Raw genomic sequence first — 21,323 nt, 5'->3', positions numbered from 1 at the left:
AGAAAAAGAAACCCAAAATATCACTTAAGAAACTAAATGACCCATGAAAGAGAGAATTAAAAGAAAAGGTCAGGAAAGATCTTGAAAAGCAATCACAGAACAAATGATAAAACAACAATAAATAGGTATCTATCAATAATTGCTTTGGAGGTTAATGGACTAAATGTTCCAAAAAACATAAGGTGATGTGGATAAAAAACAACACTTACCTATTTGCCACTTACAAGAGATTCATTTCAGATCTAAAGTCACCTGCAGATTGAAAGTGAAGGGATAGAGAAACATCTATCGTGCAAATAGATTTCAAAAGAAAGCTGGAGTAGTAATTCTTATATCGGATAAAATACAGACTTTAAAACAAAGGCTGTAACAAGAGACAAAGAAAGACACTGTATAATTATAAGGGGACAGTTCGAGAAGAAGATAGAACAATTATAAATATTTATGTACCCAACATAAGAGTACGCAAATACATAAAACCGTCAGTAACACACGTACAGGAACTAATCGATAATACAATAATAGTAAAGGACTTTAACACCCCACTTACATCAATGGAGAGAACATCTAAACTGAAAAATCAAGAAAAAGCAATGACTTTAAATGACACACTGGAACAGATGGATTTGACAGATATATTCAGAACATTCCATCCTGAACCAGCATAATACACATTATTTTCAAGTGCATGTGGAACATTTTCCAGAAGAGATCACATGTTAGCCTGAAGAACAAACCTCAACAAATTCAAGATGATTGAAGTCATACTATGTATCTTTTCTGATTAAAACGCTATGATACTAGAAGTCAACCACAAGAAAAAATCTGGAAAGACCACAAATACATGGAGGTTAAATAACACGCTACTAAACAATGAATGGATTAACCAGGCAATAAAAGAAACAATTAAAAACTACATGGAAACAAATGAAAATGAAAACAACAATCCAAAACCCCTGAGATACAGCAAAAGTTATTCTAAGAGAGAAGTTTATAGCAATACAGGTCTACTTCAAGAAACAAAAAATCTCAAACAACCTAACCTCATACCTTGAGGGAGCTAGAAAAAGAACAACAGAAGGAAAGAAATAATAAAGATTAGAGGAGAAATAAATGAAACAGAAAGTAAAAAAAAAATTAGAACAGATGAAACCAGGAGCTGGTTCTTTATTGAGAAGAATCAGTAAAATTGATAAACCTCTAGCCAGACTTATCAAGAAGAAAAAAGAAATGACTCAAATAAATAAAATCACAAATGCAAAGGGAGAAATAACAACCAACTACACAGTAATACAAGCAATTATAAAAGAATATTATGAAAAACTGTATGCCAACACATTGGACAACCTAAAAGAAATGGAAGAATTCCTAGAAACATACAAATTACCAAAACTGAAACAGGAGGAGATAATCTGAACAGACTGATAACCAGCAAAGAAATTGAGTTAGTAATAATAAAATTCCCAGCAAACAAATCCAGGACCAGATGGCTTCACAGGCAAATTCTACCAAACATTTTAAAAATAATACCTAGTCTTCTGAAACTATTTCACAAAACAGAGAAAAATGGAAAACTTCCAAATTTATTCTATGAGGTCAGCATTACCTCAATACCAAAACCAGATAAAGACACCAATAAAATTGAGAAGTACAAGCCAGTATCCCTGATGAGCATAGATGCAGAAATCTTCAACAAAATACTATGAACTGAATCCAACAATACATATAAAAAAATTATTTACCACCATCAAGTGGGATTTATTCCTGTGTTGGCAAGGGTGGTTCAATATTTGCAAATCAATCAACATGATATACCACATTAATAAGAGAAAGGATAACCATGTGATTATTTCAATATTTGCAGAAAAAGCATTTGAGAAAGTTCAACATCCATTCATGATAAAAACCCATTACAGAGTAGATTTAGAGGGAACATACCTCAACAAAATTAAGGCCATATATGAAAAATCCACAGTGAACATCATCCTAAGTGGGGAAAAACTGAGAGGTTTTCCCCTCAGGTCGGGAATAGGAGGACAAGGATGTCCACTCTCACCACTTTTATTCAATACTGTACTGAAAGTCCTAGCCTCAGCAGACAACGAAAAGAAACGAAAGGCATCCAAATCAGTAAGGAAGAAGTATAACTTTTGCTATTTGTTGATGACATCATACTCTAGATAGAAAATCCCAGAGACTACAAAAAACTTCCAGAATTAATAAACAAATTCGGTACAGTATCAGGATATAAAATCAAGATACAGAAATCTGTTGCATTTCTGTGCACCAATAAAGAAGTAGTGGCAGAAGGCAAAATTAAAAAAAAAAAATACCATTTACAATTGCACCAAAAATAATAGGACACCTAGGAATAAGCTTATTCCTATGTTTAGGAATTCAGTTATACCTAGGAATAATCAAAGAAGTGAAGACCTGTACTCTGAAAACTATAAAACATTGACGAAAGAAATTCAAGGTGATGTGAAGAAATGAAGACCCATGCTCATGGATTGGAAGAACAAATATTGTTAAAATATCTACACTACCCAAAGCAAGCTACAGGTTAATACAATCTCTATCAAAATACCAACAGCATTTTAAACAGAACTAGAACAAGCAATTCTAAAATTTGTGTGGAACCACCAAGGACCTCAAATAGTCAAAGAAGTCTTGAAAAAGAAAAGCAAAACTGATGGCATCCCAATTCTGGACTTAAAGTTATATTACAAAGGTATGGTAATCAATATAGTATGGTACTGACACCAAAATCAACACATAGATTAATGGAACAGAATAGACATCCAGAAATAAACCCACAACAATATGACCAAATAATCTTTGACAGAGCAGGAAAGAATATCCAATGGAAAAAAGGCAGCCTTTTCAACAAACAGTGTTGGGAAAACTGGACAGCTACATGCAAAAGTGAGAAAATGGACAAGTTTCTTACACCATACACCAAATAAATTAAAAATGGATTAAAGACCTAAATGTGTGACCTGAAACCATAAAAATCCTAGACCACAGGCAGTAAACGCTATGACATTGGCCATAGCAGCAGTTTTCTGGATATGTCTCCTGAGGCAAGGGAAACAAAAGCAAAAATAAAGTATTGGAACTACATCAAAATGAATAGCTTCTAAGCAGTGAAGAAATCGTCAACAAAACAGAAAAGCAACCTGTGGAATGGGAGAAGATATTTGCATATGACATACCTGATAAAGGATTAGCATCCAAAATATAAAGAATGTACACAACTTAACACCCAAGAAAGAAATAATCCATTTAAAAATGGGCAGAAGACATGAACAGCCATTTCTCAAAAGTAAATCCAGATAGCCAACAGACATATGGTAAGATGTTCAGCATCACTCATCATCAAGTAAATGCAAATCAAAACTACAATGAGATATCACCTCACACCTGTCAAAATGGCTAAAATCAACACAAAAACCAAGTGTTGGTGAGGATGTGGAGAAAAAGGAACACTTGTGCAGTGTTGGTTGGATTTTAAACTGGTGCAGCTACTGTGGAATACAGTATAGAGGTTTCTCAAAAAGTTAAAAATAGTTCTACCCTTTGATCCAGCAATCTCACTGCTGGGTATTTACCCAAAGAATACAAAAACACTAATTCAGAGGGATACATGTACCCCTATGTTTATAACAGCATTATTTACAATATGGAAGATTCAGAAGGAGCCCAAGTGTCCATCAATTGATGAATGGCTAAAGAAGCTGATATATGATATATGTGATGGAATATTATCCACCCCAAAAAAGAATGAAATCGTGTCATTTGCAATGAACTAAGCGAAATAACTCCATCAGAGAAAGAAATACCATATGATTTCACTTATATGCGAAATTTAAGAAACAAAACAAACATGCAAAGGGAAAGAGAAATTGAGAGAGAAATTAAGAAACAGATTGTTAATTATAGAAAACAAACTGATGATTACCAAAGGGGAGAGGGTGCTGGGGGGATGGGTTAAATAGGTGATGAGGATTAAGGAGTGTACTTGTTGTGATGAGCACTGGATGATGTATAGATTGTTGAAAACTGTGTTGTACACATGAAACTAATGTGACACTAACTGGAATTATGTATGTTAACTAACTGGAATTAAAATTAAAAGTTAATATTTGAAAAGATGTAGGAAAGAATAAAAAATTCAAAAAATAGAAACGTGTATCTTAGTTAACTTGTTTAGCAAATACCAAAAAACAGATTAATTTTTAAAAATTACATCTTTTCCAAGACACTACATTTTAGCAATTATGGGACTAGATTGTGTTCTGCTGCTGGTTGCTGTCAGAATTTTCCATCTGTAGTGAAAATGATAATGAAAGACCAGTCCTCTCCTGGGAAACATTCCTTTATTTGAGATTGTCCTTGTTATTTTTATGGAATGATGACAGTAGTGGACAGTCGTGGTTTGGTTTGTTTTTAAAAATTTATTTCCTCACTTGACAAAATTTAAGACTTGGCAATTCCAAAACCTCTTCAGAAAAATTTCCTGTTAATGAAATCCAAAAGCCTCATAGTCACTAGATGAGATCATAATTTGGCTGAATTGATTGCTTTTGATAAAATCTAGTTCCATTTTGTTTGTCTTTCCTTGCTTTGTCTAATCCATGAGAACAAATGCCATGCCTGGTGTTCTCTCTAAATGTCAAAGTCTTCCAAGGATCATTTTTTAACCAGCTATTTGTAAAAAGAACTCTATATGGTACCCACTAAACAGTTTTTTTTAGTTGGTACATTAATTTTATCATCATGTTCATAATCTTTAAACAGTTGATCATTCTTCTTAGGTATTTAAACAATACTGGACTGTATTACCAGTAGTTTAAGTGTCTGATTACCCAGACACTTACCCAGTTAAATTACCCAGTAGTTTAAGTGTCTGATTCTTGATTTGGGCTCAGATCATGATCTCACAGTTTGTGGGTTTGAGCCTTGTGTCGGGCTCTGCACTGACAGAGCTGAGCCTGCTTGGAATTCTCTCTCTCTCTCTCTCTCTCTCTCTCTCTCTCTCTCTCTCATCTTCTCCCATTCATTCTCTCTCTCTCTCTCTCTCTCAAAATAAATTAATTAAAAAATAAAAATAAACAATACTGCATGTAATTTATAAAGACACTTAAGGGGGCATCCAGGTGGCTCAGTCAGTTAAGCATCCAACTTTGGCTCAGGTCATGATCTCATGGCCTCTGAGTTCAAGCCCGCATCGGGCTGTGTTCTGACAGCTCAGAGCCTGGAGCCTGCTTCAGATACTGTCTCCCTCTCTGTGCCCCTCCTCCACTTGCACTCTGTCTTTCAAATATAAATAAACATTTAAAATTAAAAAAAAAAAGACACCTAGAATTTATGTTTTTCTTATGTTCTAAAATTAGGAAGCATGCCTGGCAGTTCCTAACAAGGTTTACTAACAAGAAGGTCTGACAACTGATTATGCAAGTATAATTCAGAATCTCCTTTGAAAATACTGGTTATTGGTATATTTTTCAAAAGCATGGCTTAGCTAACCAAATGCAAACAAGCTTTTGATAAATTATAGTGCCAGAGGATTAGGGTATAAGAATTAAAACCAAAGTCAGGAGATAATTATAAATGCAATGAATTTGAAAATCATGACATTTATACAGGTTAGAAAATAGTTACATTTGCTGAAGAAGGTGGTGATTCACTTAAAGCATAGTTACATTAACTTTTGCCAAGCTATCTGGCTCTAAGGATTGCCACATTAAATCACATCTACATGTTTTTGGATAATAGTTTTTAATGCCTACATTGGTTTGAAAATGGAGGTTCCTTTTAAAATATACGTAACAGTCTTTCCATCTATAGTTTAGTGAGAATAACTCTTCTACCCGGGATACATAACCTGTCTGAGGAGTTTTTTGACATGATCATGGCAAGTTCATTTGGGGAAGGACAAAGAAGAAAGTGTAAAGTGGTAAATAAACATATGGGCTCTGGAGTCAGATTAGTCCTATGTTTGAGTTCCAATTTTGCCATTTAGTAATAACTCTGTCCCTGGGGTAACGTTGCCATATTTAGCAAATAAAAATACAGAAAACCCAGTTAAATTTGAATGTCAGATAAATTATAATATTTAGTATAAAAATCTCTCATGTAAAATTTGGGGATATACTTATGCTAAAAAAGTCATTCATTATTTATCTGAACTTCACAGTTTATTGGGAATCCTGCATTTGATCTGACAACCTACAACTGCAGCAAGTAACAATCTGCCTTATCCTCAACTTTGAGATCAAATGGAGTAAATTCTACTTGTTGTAGAGAGTTAAATTAAATAGTGTACTTAAGTGCTCAGTTCAGAGCCCAGCACATAGTATGATAACTATATCATAATAAATGACAACTATATGGAGGGTGTTATTTCAGTTGTCTGACATCTGGTTTGGCATCTTAAAATGTTGTTAGACATCCAGGTTGGAGTTCTGTGCCAAATTCTAAGATCCTTAAGTGAATAGTGTGCTAGTCTGAGTGGTCAGAGAATGTATGCTCTTGTCCTTCAAAATTTGGAATTGGGGAATTATATAGCCCTGGCTAGTTAGTGTACCCAGAGGTGGGCATAGGAAATGAAAAGCCTATGTTTTTAAGGGGGAAAAAAAGGTCAAGGAAAAAATTTAAAAGGCTTTGGAGTCATACTGCCTATGATTCCATTTTGAAATCTGCCATTTAAATAACACTTTACTTAACCCCTTTGTATTCTATTTTCCTTCTCTGTAAAATAGGAATAATATCTATGGGCGGTGGTATAAAGAGTAAATGATGTCAGACATGCATAAGCCTAGGAACAGGTCTTGGCACTTGTTAACTACTCAGTAAATGTTAGCTGTTGGCATAATTTGTCTATGATGCCAAGCGCAAATCTGATTCAAAACCAGTGATTATCCCAGTGCCCAGCATATGTTTGCCATGGGGTATTATTTGGCTAATGGACATGGGATGGATGGATTCTGGATATTTAAATTTAAGTGTTCTGTAAAATCTGCAGACGACAGGAATAGACTGCATGTAACAAAAATAGTACTATATGTATATATATGTACAAACATATACATGTACAAACAAATGGTTTCCTATTGATGGTCTCCTATTTGATGGTTACATATCATCTTCACAATTCTGTGAGGTAGGTGTTGTTATACTGTCTTTACAGATGAAGAAAGTAGACGTTATTGTTAGTGACCTAAAGTCAAATAGCTGATTGAAGAAGCAAGTTTGATACAAGGCTACCTATTTCTAGTCCATTGTTCCTTTTATTATGTTTGCTACCTCCCATCATAATTGTGATATTAGGATTATCATCACTGAGGTCTTTATCTTCTCAACAGGTTTTTTTTTTCTTTTTTCTTTGAGAGAGAGAGAGAGCACAATGTGGGGAGAGGGGCAGAGGGACAGAGAGAGAATCGTATGCAGGCTCTACACTCAGCGCAGAGCCCAGCTAGGGGCTCCATCCCACGACCCTGGGATCATGAGCTGAGCTGAAATCAAGATTCAGATGCTCAACTGACTGAGCCACCCAGGCACCCTTTAACAGTTATTTTTTAAACATGAACTATGATCAAGGCAATTTAAGAGGCATTATGGTGACTAAAGAGAGACAGAAGGCTTGATTACAGTGCAAGGAGTTTAAAATCTAGTATCATCTAGATTTTTAGTTGTAGAAGTAATGCATATGTGGTATGGCAAACACTCAAATAGAACAGATTTATACATTGAAAATTCTCTCTCACTTTGTTTCCCCAATTGCCCTCTCCAAAGACAGTTACTGTCAATAGTTTCTTTTGTATTTCAGAAATGTTCTATGTGAGCTTATATTTATATTTATATATACACATATGCACTGTTTTGCACCTTTTCTTTAACAATATATTCTATATCTACTTCATTTTTAGTTTAAATGACTTTAAATACTAATGGGTAGCTATGTATCTCTGGTGCTATTCTTAAAACTGTCTTATCCAATTTTTCATTTGTGCTTGAGGCCTGTAAAAATGAGCCACAGCCTGATACATCCCAAATCTGCCACTGCCATCACCTCAATCCAGGTTACATCATCTCTTACCCAGACACCACCCATCTTACTACCACTTCCCTTGCTCTCTTCTAGTTCTTTCTCCACACAGAAACCAGGGCAACCAGTAAGAACATGAAATTAGAGCAGGTCTCTCTTCCAGTAGTTGCCCAATACACCACAGAAGTTCTGTGTTTTCTGGCCAAAAAGCCCCTTGTGACCTGTCTGCCTATTTGCCCTTACCACAGGCTTTCAGACCCACCATGTTCAATTATGCCAAGGAGTGTCTCACTGATCTTCCCTGAATCTTTGTGTGGCTGTGTCTTGTGACTCATATATTAAATTTCCTTGCCTAGAGGTTTTCTTGGCCATCAGTTGAAAGCTACTTTTTTAAGTTACCTTAATATTAAATACCTTATAATAATTATGTGGTAGTTTACCAGAAAATCACAGAATCATCTTGATGTGTTTGTCTGTTTTCGTATTGTTTCCACCCCCACTACATCTAAGTTCTGTGTCTGTGTTGTTCACCACTGGACTTTCAGTGCCTGTTTTAATACCTGACAATTTGTTAGGTAATAGATACTCAGTAAATGTTTGTTGACTGAACATATGAATGAATGAGTGAGTAGTTTTAAGAGTTTATTTATACTATATTGTTACAAGTGTTACATTTGTTACACTATTGATGTTACAAATAGGAATTATACTCAAGTAGTTATGAAACTATACTATTTTGTATAAATACCTATAGGGTATTATATATTATACGATACAGAAAAATACTCAGAGTTATAAAAAGTAGTTTTAAAAGTTATTTAAAAATTTCCCCTAACATCAGCATATGATAAAATATTTGTTGTAGTTATTGTACCATAGAGTGATACAATCAATATGAAGTACACAAAGTATGCAGTATATGCAGTATATGCAGTCATATGCAGTTAGCAGTCGAAACATATTATGAAGTGATATCTCAAAGGATAATTTGAACTACTGACCACTAATTCGTGTACTCTATAAGTTTCAGGTGTACAACATAATGATTTGATACTTGTATATATTGTTAAATGATCACCACCATTAGTTAACACCTGTTACCTTACATATACAAAGCATTTTTTTTTCTTGTGATGATGAATTTTAAGATCTGCTCTCTTAGCAACTTTCAAATATGCAATGCAGTATTATTTACTATATTCAACATGTTGTACATTGTATCCCCATAACTTATTTCGTAACTGGAGTTAGTACCTTTTGACCTCCTTCACTCATTTTACTCACCCTGAGTCCTTGCCCCTCTGGCAACCACCAGTCTGTTCTCTGTATCTGTGGGCTTGGTTTTTTGTTTGTTGTTCTTGTTTTTGTTTTAGATTCCACATATATGTGATATTATGCAGTATTTGCCCTTCTCTGTCTGACTTGTTTCACCTAGCATAATCCCCTTCAATTCCATCTATGTGGTATCAAATGGCAAGTTTTCCCTCTTTTATGGCTGAATAATATTCCATTGTATAGATACACCACACTTCATCCATTCATCTGTCAGCAGACACTTCACTTATTTCCTTCCATACCTTGGTGATTGTAAATAATGCTGCGATGAACATGGGCGGAATATATCGTTTCTACTTAGTACTTTTGTTTTCTTTGGATCAATACCCAGAAGTGGAATTACTGACACATAGGATAGTTCTAGTTTTAATTTTTTGAGGAACCTACATACTGTTTTCCATAGTGGCTGTACCAATTTACATTCCCACTAACAGTGTACAAGGGTTCCTTTATCTCCACATCCTTGCCAGCATTTGTTATCTCTTGTCTTTATGATACTAGCCATTCTAACAGGTGCAAGATGATATCTCATTGTGGTATTGATTTATATTTCCCTGATGATTGATGATGTTGAACATCTTTTCATGTATCTGTTGGCTATCTTTATATCTTATTTGAAAAAAAAAATGACTATTGAGATCCTCTTTGGAAAAATGGCTGTTTAGATCCTCTGCCAATTTTTTCATTGGATTGTTGTTGTTGTTGTTGTTGTTGTTGTTGTTTGTTCTTTGGCTGTTGAGTTGTTTGTGTTATATTTTGGATATTAACCCATTATCACATAGATGATCCACAAATGTTTTTTCCCATTCATAGGTTGCCTTTTCATTTTGTTGATGGTTCTTTTGCTCTACAGAAGCTTTTTAGTTTGATGCAGTCTCACTTACTTATTTTTGCTTTTTGCTTCCTTTGCTTTTGATGCTAAATCCAAAAACCTCTTTATAATACTGACATCAAGGAGCTTATCCTTTATGTTTTCTTCTAGAAGTTTTATCATTTCAGGCCTTATTTTCAGTTAAATACATTTAATTTAAATCCATTTTAAGTTAAAATTTATGTATGGTGCAGGGACACCTGGGTGGTTCAGTTAATTAAGTGTCCAACTCTCAGTTTTGGCTCAGGTCATAATCTCCCAGTTTGGTGAGTTTGAGCCCTGCATCAAGCTCTGCGCTGACAGTACAAAGCCTTCTTGGGATTCTCTTTCTCTTTTTCCCTCTCTCTCTGCCCCTCCCCCACTCATACTGTCTCTGTCTCTCTCAAAATAAATAAATAAACTTAAAAAAATTTTTTTTTAATTTATGTATGGTATAAGATAGTGGTCTAGTTTCATTCCTTTGCATGTAACTGTCCAGTTTTCCCAACACCATTTACTGAAGAGACTGTACTTTCTCTATTGCATATTATTGGCTCATTTATCATACATTAATTGAACGTATATGTGTGTGTTTATTTCTGGGCTTTCTATTCCATGGATCTGTGAATCTGTTTTTATGCCAGTGTTGTAACTGTTTTAATTACTATAGCTTTGTAACATAGTTTGAAATCAGGGAGTATGATGCCTCTAACTGTTCTTCTTAAGATATTTTGGCTCTTTGAGGTATTTTGTGGTTTGAGGTATTTTGTGGTGCTATACATCTTTTAGGATTCTTTGTTCTACTTCTGTGAAAGACGCCATTGGAACTTTTATTTGGATTACACTGAATTTGTAGATTGCTTTGGGACAATGAACATTTAACAGCTTTCTTCCAATCCCTGAGCACATAATATCTTTCCATTTATTTGTGTCTTTTTCAGTTTCTTTCATTGGTATCTTACAGTTTACAGTATACAGGCCTTTTACCTTCTTGGTGAAATTTATTCCTAGGTATTAAACTCTTTTATTCAATCATAAATGGAATTGTCTTCTTAATTTCTTTTTCTGATAGTTTGTTATTAGTTTATAGAAACACAACAGAGTTTAATATATTGACTTTGTATCCTGCAGCTTTACTGAATTTTTTTATTTGTTCAAATAGTTTCTTTGGTGGAGTCTTTAGGATTTTTTTAGATATCATATCATTTCATCTGCAAATAATGATAGTTTCACTTCTTTTTTTTTTTTTTAAATCCCAATTTGGATGCCTTTTATTTCTTTTTCTAATTGCTCTGGGTGGGACTTCCACCCAGAAGTGACTATGGTCAATATTGACTATGGTCAATAAAAGTGGCAAGTGTAGACATCCTTGTTTTTGATTTTAGAGGAAAAGTTTTGAGCTTTTCACTGTTGAATATTATGTTAGCTGTGTACATGTCATTTATGGCCCTTATTATGTTAAGGGATATATTTGCAATTTTAGCAAGTAGAAAATAATTCTACTTAAAATTTTTGCTTAATGAGGAACTTAGTACAGATATTGAATCATTATATTGTACACCTGAAACTAATATAATGTTATCTGTCAATTATTATGCCTCAACTTAAAAAAAGGAACTTAGTGGCTACTTAGTATTTTTTTTTTGCTTACATTTGCAATCACATTATTTGTACTAGCATATTTAAGAAATTTTCCTGAAGACACAACAACCAGTCAAATGGAAAGCAATTGCAAGATGTAGTAAAGGCACTTTAGGAGGAATGTGTTCCATATAAATTCTCTTGACATTTTATTGACCAACCTTTCCCTCAAAATGAATGAATGAATATACGTGTGTGTGTGTGTGTGTGTGTGTGTGTGTGTGCGCGTGTGCGTGTGTGTGTGCATTTATTTGGAGTATTGCATTAGTACAAACGATAATTAGCAGTTAAAATTTTATTTACTTTCATGTTTGGTTTAGTGGTACCTCCAAGAGCTGCTCACCACATCTGTTTTTGTGCCTATTTAGTATTATCTTTCGCTGCATTTTTTACCCTTCAGTATAATGAAGGAATAGGGGTTTCTATTTTAGCTCACAAAGATACATTTGACAACAGGCAATCACGCAAGCCCCATGTGCCCCTCCTCCCCCTTAGAGAATCAAATCTGTCTCTCTTTCTCTCTCCCCCTTCCATCTTTTTCTCCCTCTCTCCCTTTTTTATTCCTGTCATATGAAGTTTAAAAATGTTCATTCATTAATATATAGGAGTAATGCCTGACATATGGGAAAAAAATAGTGGGGGACACAGGAAAAAGGGGCAGAAACTAGGGAAAGAACTAGTTTGAGAGTTTGACCAGGTGACTTCTGAGATCTTTTTCAACTAGAATCATAGAATGGTAGATCTAGAAGGGGACCAAAAAGGATAACCTTTTAGAGCCTTCTCATATTGCAGATTTAGAAAATGAAGACCAAGTAAATGCAATGATCTGTGTTAAAAAGACAAATTAATCACCCCCCAAACTTTAAGTTCTTAGAACCCAGGGGGATGGGCAAAATGCATAAGGGACATTAAGGAATCTACTCCTGAAATCATTGTTGCACTATATGCAACTTGGGTGTAAATTTAAAAAATAAATAAAAATTTTAAAAAATAAATAAATTCTTAGAACCTGAGATTGGATCTGTTTTCTTTCTATAAAATTTTTCTATGAAGAAAATACATACAGCATCAGATATTAGACACTGCATGTGTGAAAACATATTGCACGTTGTAAGTAGGAAGTAGAGTTAGTTGACTTTGTTAACTGACTAATTCTCCATTAGGTAAAGTTCAGTCAGGTTTAGTAACACATTTTGTCACCCTCACATAAGAAGCCCCTGAAGGCAGAATGTATTTATTTGAACCTAGCATAATGTCACTCTAGCCTATAGAATGTACTCAAAACTGTTCATTGTGTGATGAATTATACATATTAATTATACTTCAGATTCCCTTCCAATAACACAAGTGTCTTTAAATTAGTTTTCTAGTGTCTATTATGGGTTTTTACTGGCATGTCTACTCAATTGAGTCAGACAGTTGATGGTTAGATATTTCTGCCATTGCTGGCTGGGTTCATAAGTACACCACAACAGAAGGTTAAGTTAATTGTCCAAGACATAGATTTTGATTCTGTTTACATGATGACTGGGCCCCCAAAAATTGATCTGACTATAGATGTGGAAAAAACCAAACTCAAAGCATGCTTCTGTCACCCTGAATGAGAACTAGAAATAAATGTTTATGACATTGCTTGTGAACATACGTTCTTTAAAGTAGTGTTCTTTAAACCTGGCTCCGTGAAAACTGGCTAGTGAATACAGGAACACAAGTATTTTAAAGGGAATCAATTTCAAGAAACTCATCTTTAGTACTCATCCTTAAAATGGATCTACCTATGAATGCTTTGTGGTCAAAGCTTCAGGCTGTTTATACTTTGTCATCTCTGCTTGACAGCTGCCTTCTGCCACTTAAAAAAAGGAGGAGAGGGAGGGCATAGCTCTCACTCATAATCTTATTTGGTGCATTACATAGGTGTGAAAACCTCCAGGAGTAGAGGGCGCAAACAAAAAGTCCATTTTAAGTACCAATTTTAGGGAAGCCTCTAATGGGGGGGGGGGTATAATGCAATTTTTCAATGTTATTTTAAGGCATAGAGAAGAAAAAAATTAAAGCACCATTGCTTTAACATATTTTAAGTTTTCCTAAACAATTTGAAATTGATTTGGTAACTAGTTGTATCATTGGTTTTTAAATAATGTCTTTTTTAAACACAGTCTTTCTTTGATAATAACATCCAGAGCAGTGCATATTTAATTTTATACTCAAAAATCATTTTGATCTGAATATCTGCATGAAGCATTACACTTGCAAAAGATACCCATGGTGTTGATAGTGTCCTGATTCTTCCTGGGTACAAATTTTTCTGTGGTCACTGCCAGTCTCACTAAAGGAAATTGGAAGCTATCCAATTTATCCTTCGTACTTTTCATAATAATTGAAAGAACACATAGGAAAAAAAAAATCTTTGGAGTTGAGAGATGATCGAACCAAAATACGTGAATATCATAGATTGCAAAATGTGCTGGGGCCGGGGTGAAGGGTGGTGGTGATAGAGGGAGAGGGAGGGAGAGAAAGAGGAAGAAACTCAGTGTTACATAATGTATGGTAATGGGGAAAACTTCACAGAACCATGCCTGGGTTGTCAGTGATGGTGCTAAGCCTTGAATAAAACTGCATTTTGTATCTCAATGAGAAATACTCAAAAGTTAGGAACAAAGACTTAAAAAGTAAATTTAGACCAAGATACCTTGATCTCTGTAATTTAAGCAATTTACTTTTGCTTTCTCATTCTTAAAATTTAATGAACTTTCAAATTTGAAGAATCATTCTGCTTTTGTTTAGTCTCAGTTTAGATATTTGATTGTTTGCTAGCTCCTGGGTTAAGTTGCAGGAATTTCACTTAGAGAAAAGATAGGTTTACTTGGAAAGCAGTGGTTTTTAACAAGGGGTTCATATCAGAGTCACAAGTAGAGCATTTGGAAATATTTATGTATTTTCTCAATCAGGAATCTGATTCAGTAGATCTGGGATGGAGCTCATTAATCAATATTTTTTAAAAAATTCCTGGACTTACTCTGGTGTGCACCCTTACACTTTCAGTTGAGACTGCTATGGTAAAAGAATATGTTTCACCTAGGGATTGACCCTGAAAATGTTTCTGAAAATCCATCTGTGTGTACGATCATTCTTTGTTCAGATATCTGTCTTCCATTTATACCTTTGTGTATTAGTTTTCCTAGGGCTGCTGTAACAAATTACCACAAACTTTGGTGTCTTAAAACAATAGAAATTTATCTTTTTATAATTTTGGAGTCCAGAAGTCTCAAGGTGTCAACATGGCTGCACTCCCTCAGGAGAGTCTACGAGACTCTCTTCCAGCTTCTTCCAGCTTATGACGGTTGCTGGCATTCCTTCACTTGTGTCTATATCACTCCCAATTTCTGTGTCCATCTTCACATTGCCTTCTCTTCTTCTATATTCCTTAAATCTTCCTCTGCCATGTTCTTCTATAGACACCACCCAACCCAGATACCCTCCCCATCTCATCTTTTTGCTATATGCAGAAATGTTTATAAAGTTAATCACATTTGAATCTTTTTGCCATATACAGAAATATTTACAGGTTCCAGGGATTAGCACCTGAACATCATTTGGGGGTACGATATTTAGTCCACCACAACTGGTTATCACCTCAAGCATATAATTTATATGGGCTGCTTTAACCCATTAAGGTTGATTTTCCCTAACTATCAATTCATGTCCACAGGGATATAATAGCCTTTCATGACAGTGAAAGTTTGCCCACAAGCTTTGCTGTCTTGGAGCTAAGTCAAATAACCCTTCCCATAACTAGGGATAAATTATTTTCCTGAGCTGTAGACTACATCTCCAGTTTCAGCCATTTATATGGCAGATACCTTTAGTCATGAGTGGACTGAGACTATAGAATGAATGTGGCAAACCCATCATCTCACCAGCAAAGGCATTTCAAGAATGTGTCCTTTAAGTTCATCCTTTAAGAATAGAATATTACGGTGACCACCATTATTGAATGTATTGTAAGAGAGCCACAGCCTTATTACCTTTTCACATGGGCCTTGACAAGCCAGTTATTTACAATGTTGTAAACTTTGGTAGAATGTAGTTAGTTTTAGTTAGTTGATAAGAGAGAATGTAGCTAGCTGAATATAGTCAATTGATTTCTGAGAGAAATGTGATTTCTGAGTCAGAGTTTGTGAAAAACAGCTAAAGGACCTTGAGAGAAATTAACATTGGACTTCATTTTTTTTAATCGATAAAAGGAAAAATTTGTTTTATGATCTCTAAGGCCCCTGTCAGCTGTGAAATTCCATTCTGTTGTTTGAGTGGAAATTAGAGAGTTTTAACGATTATTCCTGAAAATATTATTACTAAAAGGCTTTTTCCTATGCCATTAGCAGGCTGATATAAGATTGGCAGTAAATATGATTTAAACCTGGAGCTTTCTTGCTTGTATGATAGGAATATAATAGTATTTTTACATGAAACTGTTGATAGAAAAATTCTGGCAGTCCTAGGATTTGGACTTGGATATATTTTATATTACTGTAAGCTACCTCTCCTTGGACTATATATAGTGTAGTGTTTTCACACTCAAAAAATTATATATTTTCTACTGACACAGTTTACTAAGATGGAGAGTACATTTCCACTGTTAGGTCTTCATTCTCTAGTTCATTTTTACTGAGTTTGTAGTGCTTTGGAAACATCCAAGTGCATCTGACATATGGATCTAATGTTCACAAGAGTTTACATTGGCTTCAGATAAACCCTTAGGCTCATCCACATTTAAGGAGTAAGATGAGGAAGATATGAGTAATAGGGATTATCCAAAGAGGAGAAAATTCAAGAGACTGTATTGTGTCACAAAATAAGGAAGAAAACATTTGAGAGTATTCAGTGCTGCTAACAGGCAAAGTGATTCAGGAACACTAAAAAGTGGCCTTGAGTTTAATGTGAAGGAAGTTGGTGCATTTATTGTAATTCACTTTCAGTGGAAGAACAGCGATGAAAGCTAGATTGCCTGAGTTGGTTATATGAATTGTGGAAACTTCTCTCAGAAATTTGGCTTAAAAAGGGGCTGAGGAACAAAGGGTGGTAACTAAATTACGGAAGTGGGGTTTGGAGAGACTTGCACATGTTTCAAAGCTGATAGAAAGAAGCTAATAAAGGAGGAGATGTTACCGCAAGGGAACTGTCAGGACCAGTGATAGATGCCTAGCCTTGTAGGGACAGGATATCCCTTTAATTACCATCAGAAAGGCAAAAAAGGATAGATGCCAGTGCAGATACATTTTAAGGAAGATGGCAAAAAGTCAGGAGGCTATTGAATGAAGTCTCTCCTAAAGTTTGAGATGATGAATATTCAGTGGCATTAATTTGTGCTGTTGTTTAATTTTCTCTATTATTGCTGAATTAGTTATATACAAATAGGGGAGGCTTTAAAGCTCAGGAGGATTACACACTAGTGGCTACGTCTATACTACCCCCTCTTTAATACATACCCCAGCCTCACTGACTCCAGGGATAGTCCCAATCATTATACCTCATCTCGCCACATGTATTAGGGGAGGACAGGTGATCTAAACCACACCAATTACAATCTTTTCAAACTGAAGTTAGGAGAAAGAACTGTTATCTCTTGTTGAGAGTCATGAAAGATACACATGAGTGTTGCTTGTTGTAGACATGGTTTTTGTGTAGTAAAGAAACAAGGAGTGGAGATGTTTGAGGTGGAATGAGGAAAATACTTGAGAGTTAAATACCTTTGTCCCTGACGCCAGCTCCATCCATGTCTTTTTATGGTCCTCCTCATGCTTAAGGTAGTTAGAGTTTTGGTATGTGTATTTTAAACTAAAGAAACCTTAACTAATACAGGGGATATAAATGTGGAGAAGTCAGAGTAGGATTGGTCAAGAGTTTCAATCTTTCTCTTTAGGTACAACAGAGAGGCAGTGGGACAAAGAACTTGAAGGTAATTAATAAAAACAAGATTTGTTGATGTGATAGAGCGTGGGGTCTAGGATACACAGGAACGAAAGGGATGACTGTGGAGCTAAAGATAAGGAGGAACCAAGGGAATTGAATTCTTTTTTTTCTTAAGTTTTATTTATTTTTAGAATGTTTATTTATTTATTTTGAGAGAGAGAGAGATAGAGAGTGCAAGCAGCAAAGGGGCAGAGAGGGTAAGAGAAAGAATACCAAGCAAGCTCCATGCTGTCAGCACAGAGCCTGACAAGAGGCTCTATTGCAGGACCCTGGGATCCTGACATGAACCAAAATCAAGGGTTGGACCTCAACTGACTGACCTATGTGCCCCAAAGGAATTCAGTTCTTAACTAAGCTAAGTAAATAAAAGGATAGGAAGTTGTGATGAAGGATATAGAAGTGTTTGATACATTTGCAAAGCATAATTTCCTTTTTTTGGTACAATAGTGTGCCATTATAAAGCACCAGAAAGATTCAAGAAAATCCCTTTGTAATTTTGCAATTGAAAAGGATAAGGATAGCATCTACCTTTTAGATTTGTCTATATAATATATATGTTATTAGCATTATATAGCATATGTTATATGCTATATAATATTTTCCAGATAATATATACACTGGGAGAAGACCACACTATGGTAAGTTTGTTGAATTTTTCAAGATACTTTATGATAGATTTTTGTTGCATGATATGCAGCTGAACAAGAATTTTCTATTTAAGAACTCGGTATCTCATTAAGCAAAATATTCTCATGGGCAAAAAATTTGAAAGAAAAACTTGTTCTAGGACAGAATTAAATGTATTAGAAAAGTTTTAGATGCTTGGATATCATTTTCAGCTATCTACCTTTATGAATAGATTTTTTTAATCTTTATTACATTGTTAAATTACTCTAGGTAGTATTGAGTGTGATAGTATGTAAAGAACCTTTAATGATCTCTTTTCAGTTGCAGTTTCTCAACTCACCATTACTTGTGGGTTCAAAATGGCTAATGCGAGTAGTGAAATCCATTTAAAGGACATCTATCTATCAAGAGTCTCCTGAGGCTTGAGTTAGACATCTACTCTCTCTGCACTTCTAAATAAGTGCAACCTCATGAGACATTTTGCTAAACAATAGATTGTTGTAGTTCTTTAGTAAATTTGAGTTCTTCAAAAAGAATATCCAATTTACAGCATGGTCTTTGTACCTCAGTTTACCCCTTATTTTAATTTAATGTTCTATGAGTTTTTGCATTTGAGGACACATTTTACCATATCCTGGTAATGATGAAATGTCTCCTAGTTTTTATTAGCTTCATAATTATCCAGTAGTTAATTAAACTGACTGTTGTAGCTACTAGGCAGAACTCCCACAGAGTCTGTGAATACTGGCTAAGGGTATGTGTGTTAAATCTTAAGTAATATAAAACCTGTAACCTAAATATATTTGTACTGAATCTGCTGAATTGAATAGGTTCAAGTCCTTCTTTGAGGAAAAATGTTCTGACATCATTCTAATGTTATCCTGCACATTTCCTTTTCTTCAGTATAATTTGTTGTGGTGGCTTAGAAATCTGTGTTTTCTTTACAACATCTTACTCAAAATTAAGGAAATAGAGATGTGGAGTAGCATTTTCTTGGGTAGTTATCATGGTGGAACAACTTGATTACAAGGACCTTATATATAATGCCAGAGCTTGGAGAATCAGAGATGATCAGGCCAACTGTCATTATTATTACCCAGGCTCTAAGGAAGTTTTCTGTCTTTCCTCTCCACCACCTCACACCAATGTAATACTAACTGTAAAGCACAATTGTGAAGTTAGACTGCTAAAAACTGCTTAAGTCATTGGTATAAAAACTCTGAAATTATTCTAAGATGGTTTTCCATAATCTGGCTTTAGTCCTCCTCAAATGTATCTTGCTCGTTAAATTTTTATGAAAACAGTTTTACTTATTACATTAGTGAAAAAGGTATGCACACTTAAGTATCTAAACTAGTGAAACTACAAGACCATATTTTGAATAAGAAGAATAGAGTACATGGTCTAACTTTAATTATATCCTAATATTTACTAAAATGTCATACAGTGTTGTGTGTCTTATTTATAAAAGCCATTTTTTACTTTGTGAAAAATCTGTTTCACAAAATACTGCTTACCCTATGCTTGTTTGCCTCACCTGTGTATTCCTCATCTTTGTAGAACCAGCAGGGTGGCCAACAAAGGGCTTGGGAGTTGCTTGCTACTCAGTCAAGCCTTTTGGCTTTGGTCATTTGCTGGATTAAAAATATGGAACAGTACGAAAAGAATAATTCCGTCTTATTTTCTCTCTTTACAGGCTCTGTACAACTCAATTAAGAATGAGAAGCTTGAATGGGCAGTGTAAGTATGCTGGATGTCAGCATTTTAATAAATGAACTGTTTATTCTTTTTACTGTCTTTCCTTACACTTTAGATGTGATCCTAGAGGATAAAATATGCATGTCCAGTTTTCATTTTACACCAGTGTCTAACGTACTTTGTATAAAACCTAAGTAAACTCTGAGTATCCCATGTCTTTTTCTTGGTACCCAACATGCGCCTATTTTGCATTTAGTCTAGTTGCTATGCCTAGAGACAGTTATCTTCTTAATATATCCTTCTAAGAAAGAAAATCTGATAAAATCACATATATTCCACAATACAATACCAATGATTTTGGTACAGTCTGTTTGTTTTAATCCCTTCCTTCCTATCATCAATCCCATTTCCAATCACACTAATAATACCAAGATATTGATAAACTTGAGAAATGATGGATTAAATAAATCTACATTATTTTTGTAACTGCAGAATTTCCAAGAGTTTATACAATGCAAGTCTCCAAGAGGAATGAAATGTGCAATGTTTTCTGAACCTTTTTGACAGTATAATGTAGTGTTTCAAGATACATACTTTGGGAAATAAAATTATAGATAAATTACACCTAATTTAGGTGTAGATCAATACTGGTAGATCAATAATACCATAACTCTTCTGAATTTTCACTCATCAATGCAACAGTTAGGAATTTAACTTAAAAAACTTTTCTACTAAATTTTTAATTGTTGTCCAGAAATTAGGTCAAAATATGTTTTTTAATTAGAACTACATATGAAGTTTATTTTTTATTTTACCGATATTAAGTATTCATACCTATTTTTCTACCATGTGGCCTAGCATAGCAATCTGCAATGACCTTAGGTTTATAGAATCGTAACTTAGGGATAAATCTTATTCTTTCATCTGTACACTGGATAAAAGTAGTTTAGCAATTGATTATATATGTCTCACATATAATAAGCTAGAATGAATGAAAATGTACTACTTAAACTGCACTAATTGTAAGGTTATATGGTACTATTTGAAATTAGGGATTCAAAGTTTGATTTGAGACTAATATTTGCAAGTATATGTGATGGCATATGTTTCTCTATTTATATATGTCATGAGACTCAAAGACATTGTGTCATT

General features: G+C 34.6%; 1 protein-coding gene across 21 annotated transcripts in view; it reads left to right on the top strand.

Moving 5' to 3' along the window:
- PSD3 (pleckstrin and Sec7 domain containing 3) overlaps positions 1–21,323 on the top strand; it is an 800,398-nt gene that overhangs the window by 550,233 nt on the left and 228,842 nt on the right. For all 21 annotated transcript variants that reach the window (XR_008421602.1, XM_053900975.1, XM_053900974.1 and 18 more), the window contains one exon: positions 20,170–20,213. Coding sequence is in view for 20 of the 21 variants with exons in the window: in XM_053900975.1 (XP_053756950.1) it covers positions 20,170–20,213 (44 nt within the window). In the remaining variant the exon portion in view is untranslated. The remainder of the gene's footprint in view (positions 1–20,169; positions 20,214–21,323) is intronic.

This window comes from Panthera pardus, unplaced genomic scaffold (assembly GCF_024362965.1).
Source record: "Panthera pardus isolate Hobbes unplaced genomic scaffold, ASM2436296v1 HiC_scaffold_13, whole genome shotgun sequence".
Lineage (NCBI taxonomy): Eukaryota > Metazoa > Chordata > Mammalia > Carnivora > Felidae > Panthera > Panthera pardus.
The sequence above is the reverse complement of the archived record's forward strand: the minus strand, read 5'-3'. Positions and strand labels throughout refer to the sequence as shown.